Source organism: Tenrec ecaudatus, chromosome X (assembly GCF_050624435.1).
Source record: "Tenrec ecaudatus isolate mTenEca1 chromosome X, mTenEca1.hap1, whole genome shotgun sequence".
Classification (NCBI taxonomy): domain Eukaryota; kingdom Metazoa; phylum Chordata; class Mammalia; order Afrosoricida; family Tenrecidae; genus Tenrec; species Tenrec ecaudatus.
The window spans coordinates 143,395,056-143,411,548 of NC_134548.1; the positions used below are offsets into that span (position 1 = coordinate 143,395,056).

Below are 16,493 nucleotides of genomic sequence, written 5' to 3' on the forward strand. Positions count from 1 at the left end.
AAATAGAAAGTAAATGTTTAGAAAATAATGATGGCAACATATGTACAAATATACTTGATACAACTGATGTATGGACTTTTATAAGAGCTATAAGAGCCCCCAGTAAAATGATCTTAAAATAAAACTAGGCTCACAAGGTCTTTCCATCTTCCCAGTCTTGTTTCCATTCCTGCTATTACTTCTTTAACTTTGCACTTTAGAAATTCCGTCTGCACTATTGTTGTCTCCTTATGTCCACATTTCTCGAATGACTACTCTATGCCAGTTGCTGTGCTAGCAAAAAGCTTCTGATACATCCAAGGAGCACCTTGTAGGCTGTTGGTCATTATGAATAGCCTCATTTTACAAGTGAAGAAGCTGAGGCTTGGAGATGTGAAGGGACAAATCTGGCTAGACAAGAAGATGTACACTTGTACAGATCTGGAATCACAAGGAATCCAGGACAGATGAGCCCCTCAGGACCAATAATGAGAGTAGCAATACTGGGGGGTAAGGGGAAGGTGATGGGGAGAAGGCAAAACTGATCACAATGATCTAATTATGACCCCCTCCTTGGGGGATGGATGACAGACAAGTGGGTGAAGGGAGACATTGGACAATGTAAGATATGAAAAAATAATAATTTGTAAATTATCAAGGGTTCATGAGGGAAGGAGGGTGGGGGAGGGAGGGGAAAATGAGCTGATACCAAGGACTCAAGTAATGTTTTGAGAATGATGAAGAAAACACATGTACAAATGTGTACATTGGATACAATGGATGTATCTATGGATTGTGATAAGAGTTGTACGAGTCCCAATAAAGTAAATTTTAAAAATTAGCATATTATTATTATTTTTATTTTGGACACAGTTTAAATTTGTTCTAGTTTACTTATCTTCTGCTTTAACTTGGATTGAGGTTCCTCTGTGTTTTATTTTGGTGTCAGTGTTGAAGATTTTTGTGTGATTTTCTTTATATGAAACCCAGGATAGGTAATCCACAGAGGTAGTACTAGATTAATAGTTCCTTAGAGTTAGGTCAGGGGAGCTTGGGGATTAATGGGGGGCTAATAATAATGAGTACAAGAATGAAGAAAATGTTCTAAAATTGATTATTGTGATGACTGCACAACTCTTTAATATATTTAAAACACTGAATTGTATTGGTATAGAATTATACTCATATGTCAATAAACTTTTTTCCAAAGGCAGGGAGCAAGGTCCTCCCTTGGGAGCTTCCAGAAGAAACCAGTCTGGTCAATACCTTCACTTTAGTCAAGTGAAGCTGATTTTTGACTTCTAACCATAAGAACTATGAGTAATTCCGTGTTGTGGTAAGCCATTAAGTTTGTGATTATTTGTTACAGCAGCAATAGTAGGCTAGTACACTGGGCAAAAACGTTAACGTGAGGTGGTGGCTGCTAGCTGCCTTCGCATCAGCTTCCATTTATGGTGACTCCTGTACAGCAAAACAGTCCTGTGTTCCATGTTTGTGATGACTCAAGTCTGCTGCGGCCACTTTGTGTTTTGAGTGCTCTATTGGAAAATATGCCACTGTGATTTTGGAAGTAGATCCCCAGGCTTTTCTTCCTAGTCCCAGTCTGGAAGCTCTGTTGAAATCTGTAGAGCCTGGATTACCAAGACAGCATTTGAAAAACTTTATATGTAATTTCCAGCATCATAGAAACACAAATTCACCTCAATGAGGAGTAACTTAGGGAAAGAACACAGTTGTGGACTGGCAGTGGCTACTATCTAAGGGATATTCGGTTGCATTGTGTGACACAAGTTTTTACCTGGTAGCTTCCTGGCCTGAGACTAAAATGTAAGTAATCAAGATGCCCAGCAGAGGGAACTCTGCAAGGAAAAAGATATCCCTGGAAAGGATTATGGTATTTATATAAATAGGAAGGGGCTGTGATAAGAAAGGTTCATTTTAACTCTCCCTCCCTCACCCTCCTACTCTCATGTAACCTTGATAAATGATAAATTATTATTTTCATATCATATACCATCCACCGTCTCCCTTCACCCACTTTTCTGTTGTTCGTCCCCCTTGCACACTGTGTGTGTGTGTGTGTGTAATACATTGATCATTGTGATTGGTTTCCCCTTTCTCCCTCTTCTACCCCCACTTTCCCCCTACCCTCATGATATTGCTACTCCCATTACTGTTCCTGAGGGTTTTATCTTTCCTGGATTCCGTGTGTCTTATCTGTATCAATGTACATATTCCGGTCTAACCGGATTTGTAAGGTAGAATTGGGGTCATGATAGTGGCGCAGGGGTGGGGGTGGGAAGCATTAAAGAACGTTACTAGACTGGGAGGGTGGAGGGAGGGTGGAGTGGAGAGGGGGAACCGATTACAAGGATCTACATATAACCTCCTCTTTGGGGGACGGACAACAGAAAAGTGGGTGAAGGGAGACGTTGGACCGTGTAAGATATGACAAAATAATAATTTATAAATAATCTAGGGTTCATGAGTGAGGGGGCCGCGGGGAGGGAGGGGGAAAATGAGGAGCTGGTGCAAGGAGCTTAGGTGGAGAGCAAATGTTTTGAGAATGATGAGGGCAATGAATGCACAAATGTGCTTTACACAATTGATGTATGTATGTATTGTGATAAGAGTTGTATGAGCCCCTAATAAAATGATTAAAAAAAAGAACTTTACTAGAGGAATGTTGTATGTTTCTTTGGTGCCACACTGCACCCTGGCTGGCTTGTATCTTCTTGTGAGCCTTCTGTGAGGGGATGTCTAATTGCCTACAGATGGGCTTTGGGAGCTGATACCAAGAGCTTAAATACACTCCTAAAGGTCAACAAACAGTTCTTGAAATAACTGCAAGCTTTTATTTATTACTGTGTTTTTTTGGTCATTGGTTTGTTGTTGTCATTTTGTTGTATATTGTTGCTTGGTTTTGCTCTGTCTTGCTCTTGTGCATGTTATTATCTCCGCAGGTCTGTCTAAATAAGATAGACTGGATGAGCAATCTGGAGTAGAAAACAATTGGACTGACAGCTCCGGAGGACATGGGAGAGGGAGAGGTGGGGGGAAAGGTAGTGGTGTTAACAAAGCCAGGGACAAGGGAACAACAATTGATCCAAATTGGTGGTGAGGAGGGTGTAGGAAGCCTGGTAGGGCGTGATCAAGGGTAATGTAACCAAGAGGAATTATTGAAACCCAAATGAAGGCTGAGCAACATAGTGGCACAAGAGGAAAGTCAAAGGAAATAGAGGAAAGAGTTGGGAGGCAAAGGGAATCTATAGAGGTCTAAATAAAGGCATATACGTATGCAAATATATTTATATATGAGGATGGGGAAGTAGATCTATGTGCATATATTTATAGGTTTAGTATTAAGGTAGCAGAAGGACATTGGGCCGCCACTCAATGCAAGAATACTTCTTTTCTTTATTAAATTGGCATTTTATGATGCTCACCTTCCCGACACAACCGCTGAAGACAAAGCGAGTAAATAAGCAATTGTGGTGAAGAAAGCTGATGGTGCCAGACTATCAAAAGATAAAGTGTCTGGGGTCTTAAAGGCTTGAAGGTAACAAGCGGCCATCTAGCTCAGAAGCAACAAAGCCCACATGGAAGAAGCACAGCAGCCTGTGTGATTATGAGGTGTCGAGGGATCAGGTATCAGGCATCACCAGAACAATAAATCTTATCATAATGAGTGAGAGGGGGAGTGCGGAGTGGAGACTCAAAGCTCATTTGTAGGTCACTGGACATCCCCTTACAGAAGGGTATCGGGAGGAGATGAGCCAGTTAAGGTGTGATGTAGCAATGATGAATCATAGTTCCTAAATGCTCCCCCCCTACTGTCATGACCCCAATTCTACCTTGCAAGCCTGGCTAGACCAGAGGATGTACACTGGTACAGATAGAAACTGGAAACACAGGGAATCCAGGGCGGATGATCCCTTCAGGACCAGGGGTGTGAGTGGCGATACTGGGTGGGTAAAGGAAGAGTGGGTTGGAAAGAGGGAACTGATTACAAGGATCTACATGTGACCTCAGAATGGACAACAGAAAAGTGGGTGAAGGGAGATGTCTAACAGGGCAAGAGATGACAAAACATTAATTTATAAATTATCAAGTTCTCATGAAGGAGAGGGGAGCGGGGAGGGAGGGGAAAATGAGGAGCTGATGCTGGGGGTTTTTGGTGGAGAGCAAATGTTTTGAGGATGATGAGGGCAATGAATGTACAAATGTGCTTGACACAATTGATGTATGTCTGGATTGTGATAGGAGGTTTATGAGCCCCTAATTAAAAGATGAAAAAAAGTCACACACAAAAAAGAGAAAGCACTGTAAAATGGAGTATGGCAGATAAGGTTAGATAAAAATGTAACAATATTATTTGATCTCTCTTTTGGCCAATTTTAAAGTTGGTTCTGTTTTTAATATCCATCTTGTTGAAGGCCTTCCTCTTTTTCACTGCCTCTCCACTTTTACAAGCATGCTGTCTTTCTCCAGGGCTTGGTCTCTCCTGACAACATATCCAAACTATGTCTTGCCATCTTTGCCTGTAAGGAGCAAACTGGCTGTTCCTCTCCCAAGACTGATTGGCTTGCCATTTTAGCATTCCATGGTACTTTCAGTGATTCTTCTTAGGTTTTCCTTTTTCAATGTGAAACTTTCATATACATATGAGACCACTGCAAATAAGCACATTAAATAAACCTCACCTCATGGATCAAAGGCGCCCTGGTGGCATAGTGTGTTGGGTGGAGTGAGAAAAAGATGAGGTTGTCTGCTTCTGTAAAGATTTGCAGCCTTGGGGGAGTGGGGAGGGGGCGGGGAGGGAAAAATGAGGAGCTGATACTAAGGGCTCAAGTAGGAAGCAAATAGTATGAGAATGATGAGGGAAACAAATGTACAAAATTACTTGACACAATGGATGGATGGATGGATGGATTGTGATAAGAGTTGTATGAGCCCCCAATAAAATGATTAAAAATCACTAGTAATGTAAATAACACATAAAAAGTTTTGCAGCCTTGAAAACCCTTGTAAGCGGTTCTACTCTCTCCTAGAGGGTTGCTGTGAGTCATTATTCATCTGGTGGCAGTTGACTTAAGGTTATTTTTTCATGGATAGAGGCAGGGTTCTTTTTGAGCTAACTCATCCCTTTGCGCTAGATTCTCCTTCAATAAAATGGAGATGGTAAGGATATCTATTCTTTGGGTTGGAGGTGGAAACATGCACATGATGTGGCATTGCTTAGCACATTATCAGGCATTGTGTAGCACATTATTTGCTCAATTGTGAGGCATTACTGTAAGCTATCTTTGTAAAGTTTTTATGATGAATCGGATGAAGGTTTACAGAGATGTTGGCGATTTCCTTTAGATATTTCCTACATATTTTGCTTGATGTCGTTGATTGCAATCCACACAATGTAACATCACTGTTTCCTGTTTCCATTCCTGCTTTTCTATTCCTCTCAACTTTCTCCTTGGGTAAATGCTTCCCTTTTGATTTCACATGGTCGATCATGGTAAGTTTGTGAGTACCTTGATAATATTATTGTTCTGCTGAAAATTGAAGCACACCAGAAAGGTGACTAAGGGCCATAGTGTCGGGGTTCCACCTCTCCGTCTGACCAGTAAGCCTGGGCTTTTAAGTGATTTTGAGCTTTGTTTGTTATTTTTCTCCCACTCTATCCAGGACCTTCTAATGGGATTCTTTTCAGAGCAGTAGGTAGTGGTAGCCTTAGTTTTGGTATCAGTCTTGGGAATTGGTGTTCATATGGTTCATTAGTCCATTGGACTAATTGTTCCCAAATGTCTTTGCTTTTCTTCACCCTTTTCCCTCTAGACAGGCTGAGATGAATAGTTGGACCTTTGATGGTTACTCAATAGCTTTTAAGGCCTCAATCTCTGCAATGTTGTCTTTGTGGACTATGTCATACCAATTGAACTCTATGTCCTGTGAGACTACTGTAACTACTATTTTCTGCCTCCCATGAGAGTTGGCAAAACTATGGGAAAGGGTATTTAATTCAAACTGGGGAGGCACACTAGTCCGTTTCATATGCACCGGGCAAATCTTTTACCGCTCTTCCACACTTAGGGGGTAGGGGATGGTGGTGTGTGAGCGTGATTGCTGTATCAGGCACCGGTTTTATTCATTCAGCAAACTTTTCTAGGGAACCTAATTCATGCCAGGAACTAAGAATTCGGTGACAAACCAGCCTAGCATTTTAGCCCCATTTCTTGGTGATGAGCAAGAGGCTAGAGAAAAATTCCATACGAATCCGCGCGCCAGAGTGAAGTTGCTTTTGCGCTTGTGCGCAGGCGCGACACCCAGGCGTGCTGACGCTCTTCCTGCGAAAGGTCCACCTTTTTCAATGAGCGCTCAGCGCCCGAGCTGCGCACGCGCTATGCACCCTCACCCGGAAGCTACAGTTTCATTGCCTAACGCGGACCCGCGACAATGAAGTAAGGGCTTAATTTTCTTTTCTAGAAGCAAGATCGGGCCGCGGAGGTGTTCCGCAGGCCCTGGGGTAGTAGATCGTTTGTGGGGCCAAAGGGCGCGAGAGGCTTGGAGACTAGAATCCAGCCCCCTAGATTTGCTCCCTTTTAGATCCGCCCGACTCTCACTTGTCTTTTCTGCGCCCTGTGTAGCCCTTTGACAAAGGTGAAGCTCATCAATGAGCTGAATGAGCGGGAGGTCCAGCTTGGGGTGGCTGATAAGGTGTCCTGGCACTCTGAGTACAAGGACAGCGCCTGGATCTTCCTGGGTGAGTCGCCAGCCTTCCTGCTCAGCGCTGCCTTAAACCCGCGCCCCCGCGCCCGCGCCCGCGCCCCCGCGCCCCCGCGCCCGCGCCCCCGCCCCCGCGCCCGCGCCCGCGCCCGCGCCCGCGCCCGCGCCCGCGCCCCCGCGCCCCCGCGCCCGCGCCCCTTCATTTCTAGATTGCTCTCCTTAAGCGTGGATGCTCATGAGCATTATTGTTACTGCTGTTGTTAAAGTTCCGGTGTGCCATTCACTGCTAGGAATAAACTTTCACCGACTTCTCGGCACTGTCACTATATCCCTCTCTCACTCCCATTGTACAGCGCAGGAAAATGAGGCTTGGAAAAATGAACTGGCTTCCCTAAAATCACTGTTAGTCAATGCAGCCAATACTATAGGATTCTAGAACTCTGGTCTTAGCTACAACCCATCCCTGAAACCTTTCAAAAGTGTTCTTCCTTATTTGATGTGCTCTTCTATGGCCATATCACCATGCCTCTACTTGCTTTGTGCTAAGCACTAGATAATACATTGTTTGTTTGTTTTTTTCTTTTTACATTTTATTAGGGGCTCATACAACTCTTATCATGATCCATACATATGCATACATCAATTGTATAAAGCAAATCCGTACATTCTTTGCCCTCATCATTTTCAAAGCATTTGCTCTCCACTTAAGCCCTTTGCTTCAGGTCCGCTTTTCCCCCTCCCTCCTCACTTTTCTGAGGACAGGCCCTGTGGCTCACTCTTTGAGTCGCCCCAGGGTCAGGCTCAGTGCAGGGTCTGGAGGAGAGACATACTGTCTGCTTTGTTGAAATGTGGCTTTCTCTTCTAGGAGGCCTTCCCTATGAGCTGACTGAAGGTGACATCATCTGTGTGTTCTCACAGTAAGTGGGAGCGTTTCATTTCCTGCTCACTTTTTTTACTGGTATTTTCTTATTGACTTTATGAATGGGAGAAACTTGAGGCTGGCTACCCTGTAAAGATTTACAGCCTGAAGCATTAGAGAATGAGTCAAGCAACTTGATGGCAGTGGGGATTTGGTGGGGCAGAGTAGTGGGTGGGTATGATATCATACATGACCATTATTAGTCTTTCTTGTTGTTCCAATTGTTCCAATTTGAGGGTCTGTAGGAGCCCTGTTGGTGCAGTGACTAAGCACCCAGCGTCTAAATGAAAGGTTGGTGGTTCAAACTTATCAACTGCTCCTCGGGAGAAAAGCGTGGCCATTTGATCCCACCAAGTTGTACATCCTAAGGAGCCCCTGTGGTGTTGGGAGCTATGCATGAGGGTTTTAGTCTTGAGAACCCTGTGGGACAGGTCTTCTCTGTCCTAGACGCTGTGAGTTGGAATCAGCTTGTTTACAATGGATTTGGCTTAAGGACCCTAAGAAGTCAACCTCTGTATTCTTTTTTAAACGATTTTTTTCTTCTGTATTCTTTTTCTACTGTTTCAAAGTTGTTAAATGACATCCGATTTAACTCAGGACAGTTGTAGGATAGTAGAAAGAGTGCTTGTAACCCCTCTGCCCAGATTCCCCAGATCTTGCTTAGCCTGTGATCACATTGGTTTTGCCAGTTCTTCTGTCTGTCTGAACCCTGGTGGCCTAGTGGTTGAGTTAGGAAGGGATCCGAAACTAGGAGCTGCATCACTGGAGAAAGATGGGGGCTTTCTACTCACATAAAGAATTACAGTCTGGGAAACACAGGTAGTTCGAACCTGTTCTATAGGGTCGCTATGAGTCGGCATTGCCCACATGGCAATTTATTGGTTTGCTTTTTTTTGTCTGAGCCTATTGCATTCAAGTCCATTGCAACTAATAAGGACCCTGTAGGACAGAGTAGAACTGCCCCGGAGGGTTTTCTGGACTGTCAATCCTTACAGAAGGCGACGACTACCTGGGCTTTTTCCTGCTGAGTCAAAATAAAATGCTGTTTTATCATGTTTTTCTGCATGTACATGGCTGTCTTAGCTTTCTTTTCTCTTCCGTTTGCCTGTCTGTTCCTGTGCCAGTACCACAGTAGCATTTTTGTACGCTCAAAGTTATCCATGATGGGTTTTTTAAAATTAAAAACAAAAGTTAGCTGATGCATGATGTTCCATGACTCATGCCTTTGCTATCTCTGAGAACCTCTTGTCAGTGGAATGTAACCCTCGTCATCCTATTCAGTGCCCTTTTCAGTTATTGAATTGGTCTGCATTAACATGGCCACCAAACTTTTTGTTTGGGAGCTTCCTGCTCTCTTTTAGTCTACCTTTTCCTCTTCAATCATTCTGTATCCTGTTCTAGATGTTTCCCCTGTATCTCACTACGCTCAAGTTAATTCCAACTCATAGCAACTTTATCGGGCAGAGTAGATGGCCCTTGTCGTTTCTGAGACTGTAGTTCATTGTGGGATTAGAATGCCACACATTTGTCCTGCAGAGCTGCTGCCACCTTTGAACTGCTGACTCTGTAAGTAGTAGCTCTGCATGAAACTCACTACACTCCTAGGGCTCCTTTTTCCCCTCCTGTGTGGGCTATAATATTTGTATATTGTGTTCCAGACCCAGCCTGAAATTTCTTGGCATTTTTAAATGAACAGGTATGGAGAGGTCGTGAACATCAATCTCGTGAGGGACAAGAAGACTGGGAAATCCAAAGGATTCTGTTTCCTGTGCTATGAAGACCAGAGGAGCACAATCCTAGCTGTGGATAATTTCAATGGGATCAAAGTGCGTGCGTGTGCTTCTCCTTTCCTATGCACAGGGCTAGCTTTCATTCTCCGCTTGGTTGCACGTTGTCCTGGTCAGCCAAGCAGAGGTATGGGGGCACACTGGCTAGGAAATGATCCTGGAATCCCAGGGCTCCTGCCAGGACTTGTTTCTTTCCCTTATCTTTGACGTGTTAGCAGACCTCTCCTCCTACCCCACCCCATTCCCACCCCTTACCTTCTTTTCTGATGTATCAGAGACTAAACGAAGGAACGAGCAAACCCAATCCTGCCATGCTAGCCAGGATCAAGGAATTGCCAAAAATGACTCGGATCTTCATTGTCTCTCCTTTGGTCACTCTCAAAGCAGCCTTGGAGTAATTGTGGGCTAGGCATTGGGCTGCACACTGCAAGATTGGTATGTCAAACCCACCAACTGCTCCTCAGGAGAAAGATGTGGCACTTTCTGATCCCATAAAGATTTGCAATCTCAGAAACCCTCTGGAGCAGTTCTACTCTGTTCTATAGGATCTCTATGAGGCACAGGGGATTTGGTGACTATGGCTTGAGTGTGGGTTATGTTGGTTCCTTTTCCCCACCCCCACCTACCCTGCCTCACTTGTGAGAGGGGCTGAGGCAAGGCAGGTTTACTGATCCTATGCACAGGGCCTACACTCATTCAGTAGGGACATTGCAAATGCAGTGAGTATTGTCACAACATGGGGGTGGCGCTCATCACTGATTGGACCAGAAGGGAACAGTACGTGACTATAGGACAGGCTAGGGCACGGTGCAGTGCTTGGATTCTTAGGGAGCCTGCTGGTCTCCTTTGTGGCATGTTGCATCAAAGGAAGCCTTTCGCAATTGCTTTGCAACAGCGATGGCAGTAGGTGACAAAAACTACTCAGGCTTAAAGGTGACCCTTTCTTGGAAACATGGCTAAAAGCCCACCATTTCAGACTCTCCCAAGGCTTTGCTTCGAGACTCAGTCTGCCTGAAAACAGCATGGTGGTTTTAAGGGAGAGGTTCATCTTGCTGTTGCTTACCTGACGGGCTGTGGCTCCAAGTAGAACTGTTTGTCAGTCTGGTGAGGGTAGAGTGAGGCGCAAGGGTGCCAGGGTAAAAGGCAGTGATCTCTTCTAGCTGCCTCCCCCCACCCCTTATGGGTCCACTTTGGCAGACAGCATGGAGAGCAGCGAACTAGACTTGGGGGCAACCTATGAGGCTGCTGGTGGGTGGCCCCAGGGGCATCGGCTGTCCCTGGCCCTACCTGGCTACTCAAGGACTGAGTGTATCAATAGGTAGGTGTCCAGCAATGAAGGAGCCATGGTGGTGCAGTGGTTAAGCATGTGACAGCTAACCGAAGGTTTGGCAGTCTGAACCCACCAGCTGCACTGGAGAAAGCTATGGCACTCTGTTCCCACAAAGATGACAACCTTGAACCCCCTACAAGACAACTCTCCTGTGTCCAAATGGATTCGGCACCAGTGGGTTGGGCTGTGTAGTGAAGGTTCCGTGGTTGAAGTCTGACCTTCCATGCAGGAGACCCAGGTTTGATGCCTGGTCAGTAGACTACATGTACAGCCAACCACCCGCCTGTCAGCTGAGGCCTGGTTGTGACTATGATGTTGAACAGGTTTTAGTGAAACTGCCAGACTGAGATGGATGTGGAAGAAAGGCCCTGGAACTCTGCTTCCCCAAACCAGCCAATGAAAACCCTATGGATCACCACAGTCTGATTGCACCCAAACCCAGGGCTTACACAGGAGCAACAGCATTTCAGTCCATTGAGCATGGGGTCCCCGTGAGTCAAGCTGCCACGTTGGCCACTAAGAGCCCCAGGAAAGACCCACTGTGACCACCAGATAGGCAGAGCTGCCAGCAACAGTCTGAGTCAGGCCAAGTTCTCTGCAGCTGGGCCCACATGGACTGCTGGGAGGCTGACTTTGCTGACCCTGTCTCTTACACAGATCAAAGGACGGACTATCCGAGTGGATCACGTGTCCAACTATCGTGCTCCGAAGGACTCAGAAGAGTTGGATGAGGTAACCAAAGCCCTCCAGGCGAAGGGCTGTGGGGCTCACACACCTCCGCCAAGCTCATCAGAGGGTTCGGACAATGACAGATCCACAAAGAAGCACAAAAAAGGTGATGTGCTAGCCCCTCCTGGTGGTGGTTGTGCCAACTTGTCCTCGATTGCTGGGCATTAAGATGGGGCAGGCTGGAGGATGCTTCCAAGGCTGGGAGTGACAGGCGCATACCTGTAGTCCAAACAGCTGGTGCAGCGGGAATGGCACCAGAGAAACCGCTTTCTCCTGGCCCAGAGCACAAATCACAGAAGCCCTTGTCCTTGCTCTCACTGGCATTTGCCTCACTAATATAGTGAACATTATACAGGCCATTTCCTATAGAAATCAGTCACAGTGGCTTCAGTTCAATTCCCCACAGCGTGCCAACCTACGTTCCTTGTCACTGCCTTCTGATGATTCCGTTTCTAGGCCTCTAGGAGCACTGGTGGGGTAGTGGTGATGCTCTGGGCTGTGATCCGCATGGTCAGCAGTTCAAAACCACCAGCAGCTCCTCAGGAGAAAGCCTGGACTTTCTACTCACATAAACAGTTAAAGTCTGGGAACCCCACAGCCGGTCACTATGAGTCTGCATGGCCATGACGGTAGCGAGTTTCCTTTGGGTTTGGAGTTCCCCTGCAGACTCCTGTTCTCTTAGGTTCTGCCTTGGTTGCTGTCTGTCAGAATGCTCAGCACTTTATCCTCACCGGCATTGTTTGCAAGCAGCAGCCTTGCCAGCAGTTTGTACTCTTAGAGAGAGCCCAATCCCCCAGGGAGGGCGCGTACATTGACTCTGGCAGCTGACTTGCTTGGGGTCTGAGGCCACCTTGATGCAATGCCCTTTTTGAGATGGAAGAAGCAACATTATTTAGTCTGTCTGCTGAGAGAGAGAGAGAGAGAGAGGTTTTGGTCAGCTGCCTTTCAAACCTAAGAATAGGGCCCGTGACATTTAGAATCTGAGGTACAGAGCTGGAAGGGAATTTTCAGGGTCAACCCAGTTGCACCCCATAGATATGGAGAGCAGAGGTCCCTGGCTTGCAGCCACGAGGCCAGCTTCCCTGGCGCCTCGCCCCCCAGGAGAGCATCAGCTCCACAGCAGAAGGCTGCTTTGAGCATCTTCCCTCTGCTAGCATGTGAATGGTGATTTTACGGGAGCCCGCTCTTTGTTTCCTCACTCGTCTCATTTGCTTCTCTCTTCTCCAGACAAAAAGGAAAAAAAGAAAAGAAAGAAAGCCAAAGAGAAGCCTGAGTCGGAGGTCCTGGCTGAGCCACTACCCTCCTCTTCCTCGCCCAGCATCAATGACATAAAGGAGGAACCAGGCTTGAAAAAGCATCACAGCAAGAGCTCCAACAGGGTGCCCACGGCAGAGGCCAGAGAGGCCCGGAAGCACCAGCCCAGCTCCCCAAATGGGCGTTGCGCAGCAGACCCAGAAAGGAAGGAGAAGCCCAAGGTTGAACCTAAGGCCTCCAGCAAGAGGGAAGGAAAAGAGGACAAGAGCCGGGATCGGGATGGGGACCGGAGATGGGACCGGGACCGGGACCGGGACTGGGACGAGGGCCAGGGCCGAAGCACAGACACTCTTCCTGGCTGGCCCAGCAGTCGGTCGGAAGGGTGGGGTCACAGGAGCCGGAGCCGGGATCAGGCCTACAGGCACAAGAGGTCCTGACATTCCCAGGGTGGTGAGAGCTCTATCTCGGGGGCCACGTAGGAGACTGTGAAGTAAACTGGAATTTTAAAATGATTTCAGATTTTAGTTACGTTTTCTGCGTGTACTGTTTTCACTGTAGAAGGTTTTTGGAGAGGTGTGCTTTTTTCCCGGGTATCTGTCAACAGGAGAGGGACGCAGGTCCAACAGCCATGAGTCCAGGCTTAGCCCAGTGGGGCCCTTGAGCCACCAGACCCCAGTGCATGACGAGATGGCCAGGAAAGAGCTAGTAGGAAGTTCTAGAATCCTGCCTTTAAAGCCCCACCTTCACAGTGGGCAGGTAGATCAGGGGGAGAGGAGATAGTACTGGGCAAGGACAAGGACAGCCTGTGCCACGGCTGTTGAGAACAGCTACCCCATACTTACAGCTTGCTTTTAAACATTTTGAACTTTTTTGTTTTGGTGCATAGATCTTTCTCACCCCTCCATGTATTTTTCACTTCACACGAAACATCTCATGAAGGCAGTGATCAATCCATTCCTCAAACTGTGCCACGCCCACCTCTGTTCAGTTCAACGCACTTTCATCACCATAGAAAGCAGCATTGTGCACCCTTGGCTCTCCCTCCCTCCTCCTCAGCCCCTGGTCACCACTCATCTGCTTTTTTGTTTGTTTTTTTTGTCTCTGTGTATGTCCTATCTCTGGAGATCACAGTGAAGTGGAACCATACTGTGCTGGCACAGTGCTTAAGCATTGGGCTGATAACCAGAAGGGCAGTGCCAACCCCCCCGTGGCTCTGCAGGAAAAAGGTGGCAGTCTGCTTTTGTCAAGATTGACAGCCTCGGAAACCCTATGGGAATGTTCTATCCTGTCTTCTAGGGTTTAGGAGTCGCGTTGACTTGGCAACACAGGTTTGCTTATTGGTTCCTGTACTCAGCCTGATGTATCGTGGCTGTTATCAGCTTTCCCTTTCATGATTGCATCAGCAGGATTCTGTATTCCAGAACCTCACTGCCCTTGAGTTGTTATGAGATGGTACATCTGATTCTGGGTATAAATCCTTCATTTTATAGTTTTCAGTGATTGTATCTGGCGGTTTCCATTTTTTTTTATTAAATCCATAAGTGTTATACAGTTTTTGCTCATATTTTCTTTTTTTATAATTGTGACATTTTATCTTTTATAAGGTGCTTAATTGCAGTATTTATTAGATTATAAGAATATAACAAAATTGTAAAGTCTTTACATGGATTACAGCATCATTCATAACAGAGTGTGTACTTTGATTTTTCTCATTTTCTTTTTTTTAAATAATTTTATTAGGGGCTCATACAACTCTTATCACAATCCATACATACATCTATTATGTAAACCACATTTGTACATTCTTTGCCCTCATCATTCTCAAAATATTTTCTCTCCACTAAAGCCCCTAGCATCAGCTCCTCATATTTTCCCCTTCCCTCCCCGCTGCCCCCTCCCTCATGATACCTTGATAATTTATAAATTATTATTTTGTCATATCTTGCCCTGTCCGACATTTCCCTTCACCCACCTTTGTGTTATCCATCCCCCAGGGAGGAGGTCACATGTAGATCCTTGTAATCAGTTCCCTCTTTCCAAGCCACTCTCCCCCTACCCTCCCAGTATTGCCACTCACACCCCTGGTCCTGAAGGGATCATCCACTCTGGATTCCCTGTGTTTCTAGTTTCTATCTGTACCCGTGTACATCCTCTGGTTTAGCCAGACTTGCAAGGGAGAATTGGGATCATGATGGGGGGGGAAGGGGGGGGAGGAAGCATTTAGGAACTAGAGGAAAGCTATTCTTCACCGTTGCTACATTGCACCTCGACTGGTTCATCTCCTCCCCTAGACCCCTCTGCAAGGGGATCTCCAGTGGCCGACAAATGGGCTTTGGGTCTCCACTCTGCACTTCCCCGTTCATTCACTATGGTAAGATTTTTTTGTTCTGATAATGCCTTATACCTGATCCCTTCGACACCTCGTGATCGCACAGGCTGGTGTGCTTCTTCCATGTGGGCTTTGTTGCTTCTGAGCTAGATGGCCACTTGTTTACCTTCAAGCCTTTAAGACCCCAGACACTATATCTTTTGATAGCCGGGCACCATCAGCTTTCTTCACCACATTTGCATATTCACCCGCTTTGTCTTCAGCAGTTGTGTTGGGAAGGTGAGCATCATAGAATGCCAATTTAATAGAAGAAAGTAAGTATTCTTGCATTGAGGGAGTACTTGAATGGAGGCCCAATGTCCTTCTGCTACCATAATACTAAACTTATAAATATATGCACATAGATCTATTTCCCCATCATATATAAATATATTTGCATATGTACATGTCTTTATCTAGACTTCTAAAAATGCCTTTTGCCTCCCAGCTCTTTCCTCTCTTTCCCTTGACTTTCCTCCTGTCCCACTATCATGCTTCGTCCCCACCTGGGTTTCAGCAATACCTCTTGGTTACATTACCCTTGATCATGGCCTACTAGGCCTCCCACACCCACCTCACCACCAATTTGGATCACTTCTTGTTCCACTGTCCCTGGGTTTGTTAACACCACTTCCTTTCCTCCCACCACCCCCTCTCCCATGTCCCCCTGGAACAGTTGGCCCCGTTGTTTTCTCCTCCAGATTGTTCATCCAGCTTATCTTATTTAGATAGACCTACAGAGATAACGCACAAAAACAAGATAGTTTGCTCATATTTTCAAGGTAGTAATTTTATTTGTGGATTCTTGTGTGCTTGGATCTAGAAATACAAATGTATACTTTTGAGGGTTGTTTGTTCTACGCAGAATTCACAAATCCTGTTACCCATTTAGGGTGCACAATTAAATGACCGTTCACATATTTGCATGTAGGTACAATCATGACTATTTGAATATTTTCATCACCTCAAAAGGAAACACCGCACACTAGAGTTTTTATTTTTACCATCTCCTCACACATCCCCGCCAGCCTTAACCAGCCACTGATCATGCTGGCTGGCTATGTAGATTCTTCTCAAGTGGAATCATACAGCATGTGGGCTTTTGTGACTGTTCATCCCTGAGACTCATGCATATGACTAATTCCTTTGTTTCTGATGTATAATATTCGAGTCTGTTTCCTTTCTAGACTCTCTGTGGCTCAGTTGATGGACACTTTGATTGGTGCTACCTTTTTAAAAAATGTATGGACCAGCTTACCTTCGGGGTTTAGTCTCGGCTTCAAGTAGCTGTTCCTGTTAAGACAGAGACACTTGGCCATGTTCTTGCCTGTCTCAGGTCAGCTTGGCAGCTCTGGTTCTCCGTGAGGCTCCAGTTTGGTTTTGGGAGCTTGATAGAGCATAGTT

The 16,493-nt window shown here is 45.9% G+C and overlaps 1 protein-coding gene across 1 annotated transcript; it reads left to right on the top strand.

Moving 5' to 3' along the window:
* Window positions 1-6,330: 6,330 nt before the first annotated feature.
* Window positions 6,331-13,245, top strand: RBMX2 (RNA binding motif protein X-linked 2). The gene is made up of 6 exons (XM_075538846.1): window positions 6,331-6,437; window positions 6,624-6,739; window positions 7,568-7,619; window positions 9,318-9,447; window positions 11,396-11,573; window positions 12,695-13,245. The coding sequence occupies exons 1-6, from the start codon at window positions 6,433-6,435 to the stop codon at window positions 13,156-13,158; spliced, it is 945 nt and encodes a 314-aa protein (XP_075394961.1). The 5' UTR covers window positions 6,331-6,432; the 3' UTR covers window positions 13,159-13,245.
* Window positions 13,246-16,493: the final 3,248 nt, after the last annotated feature.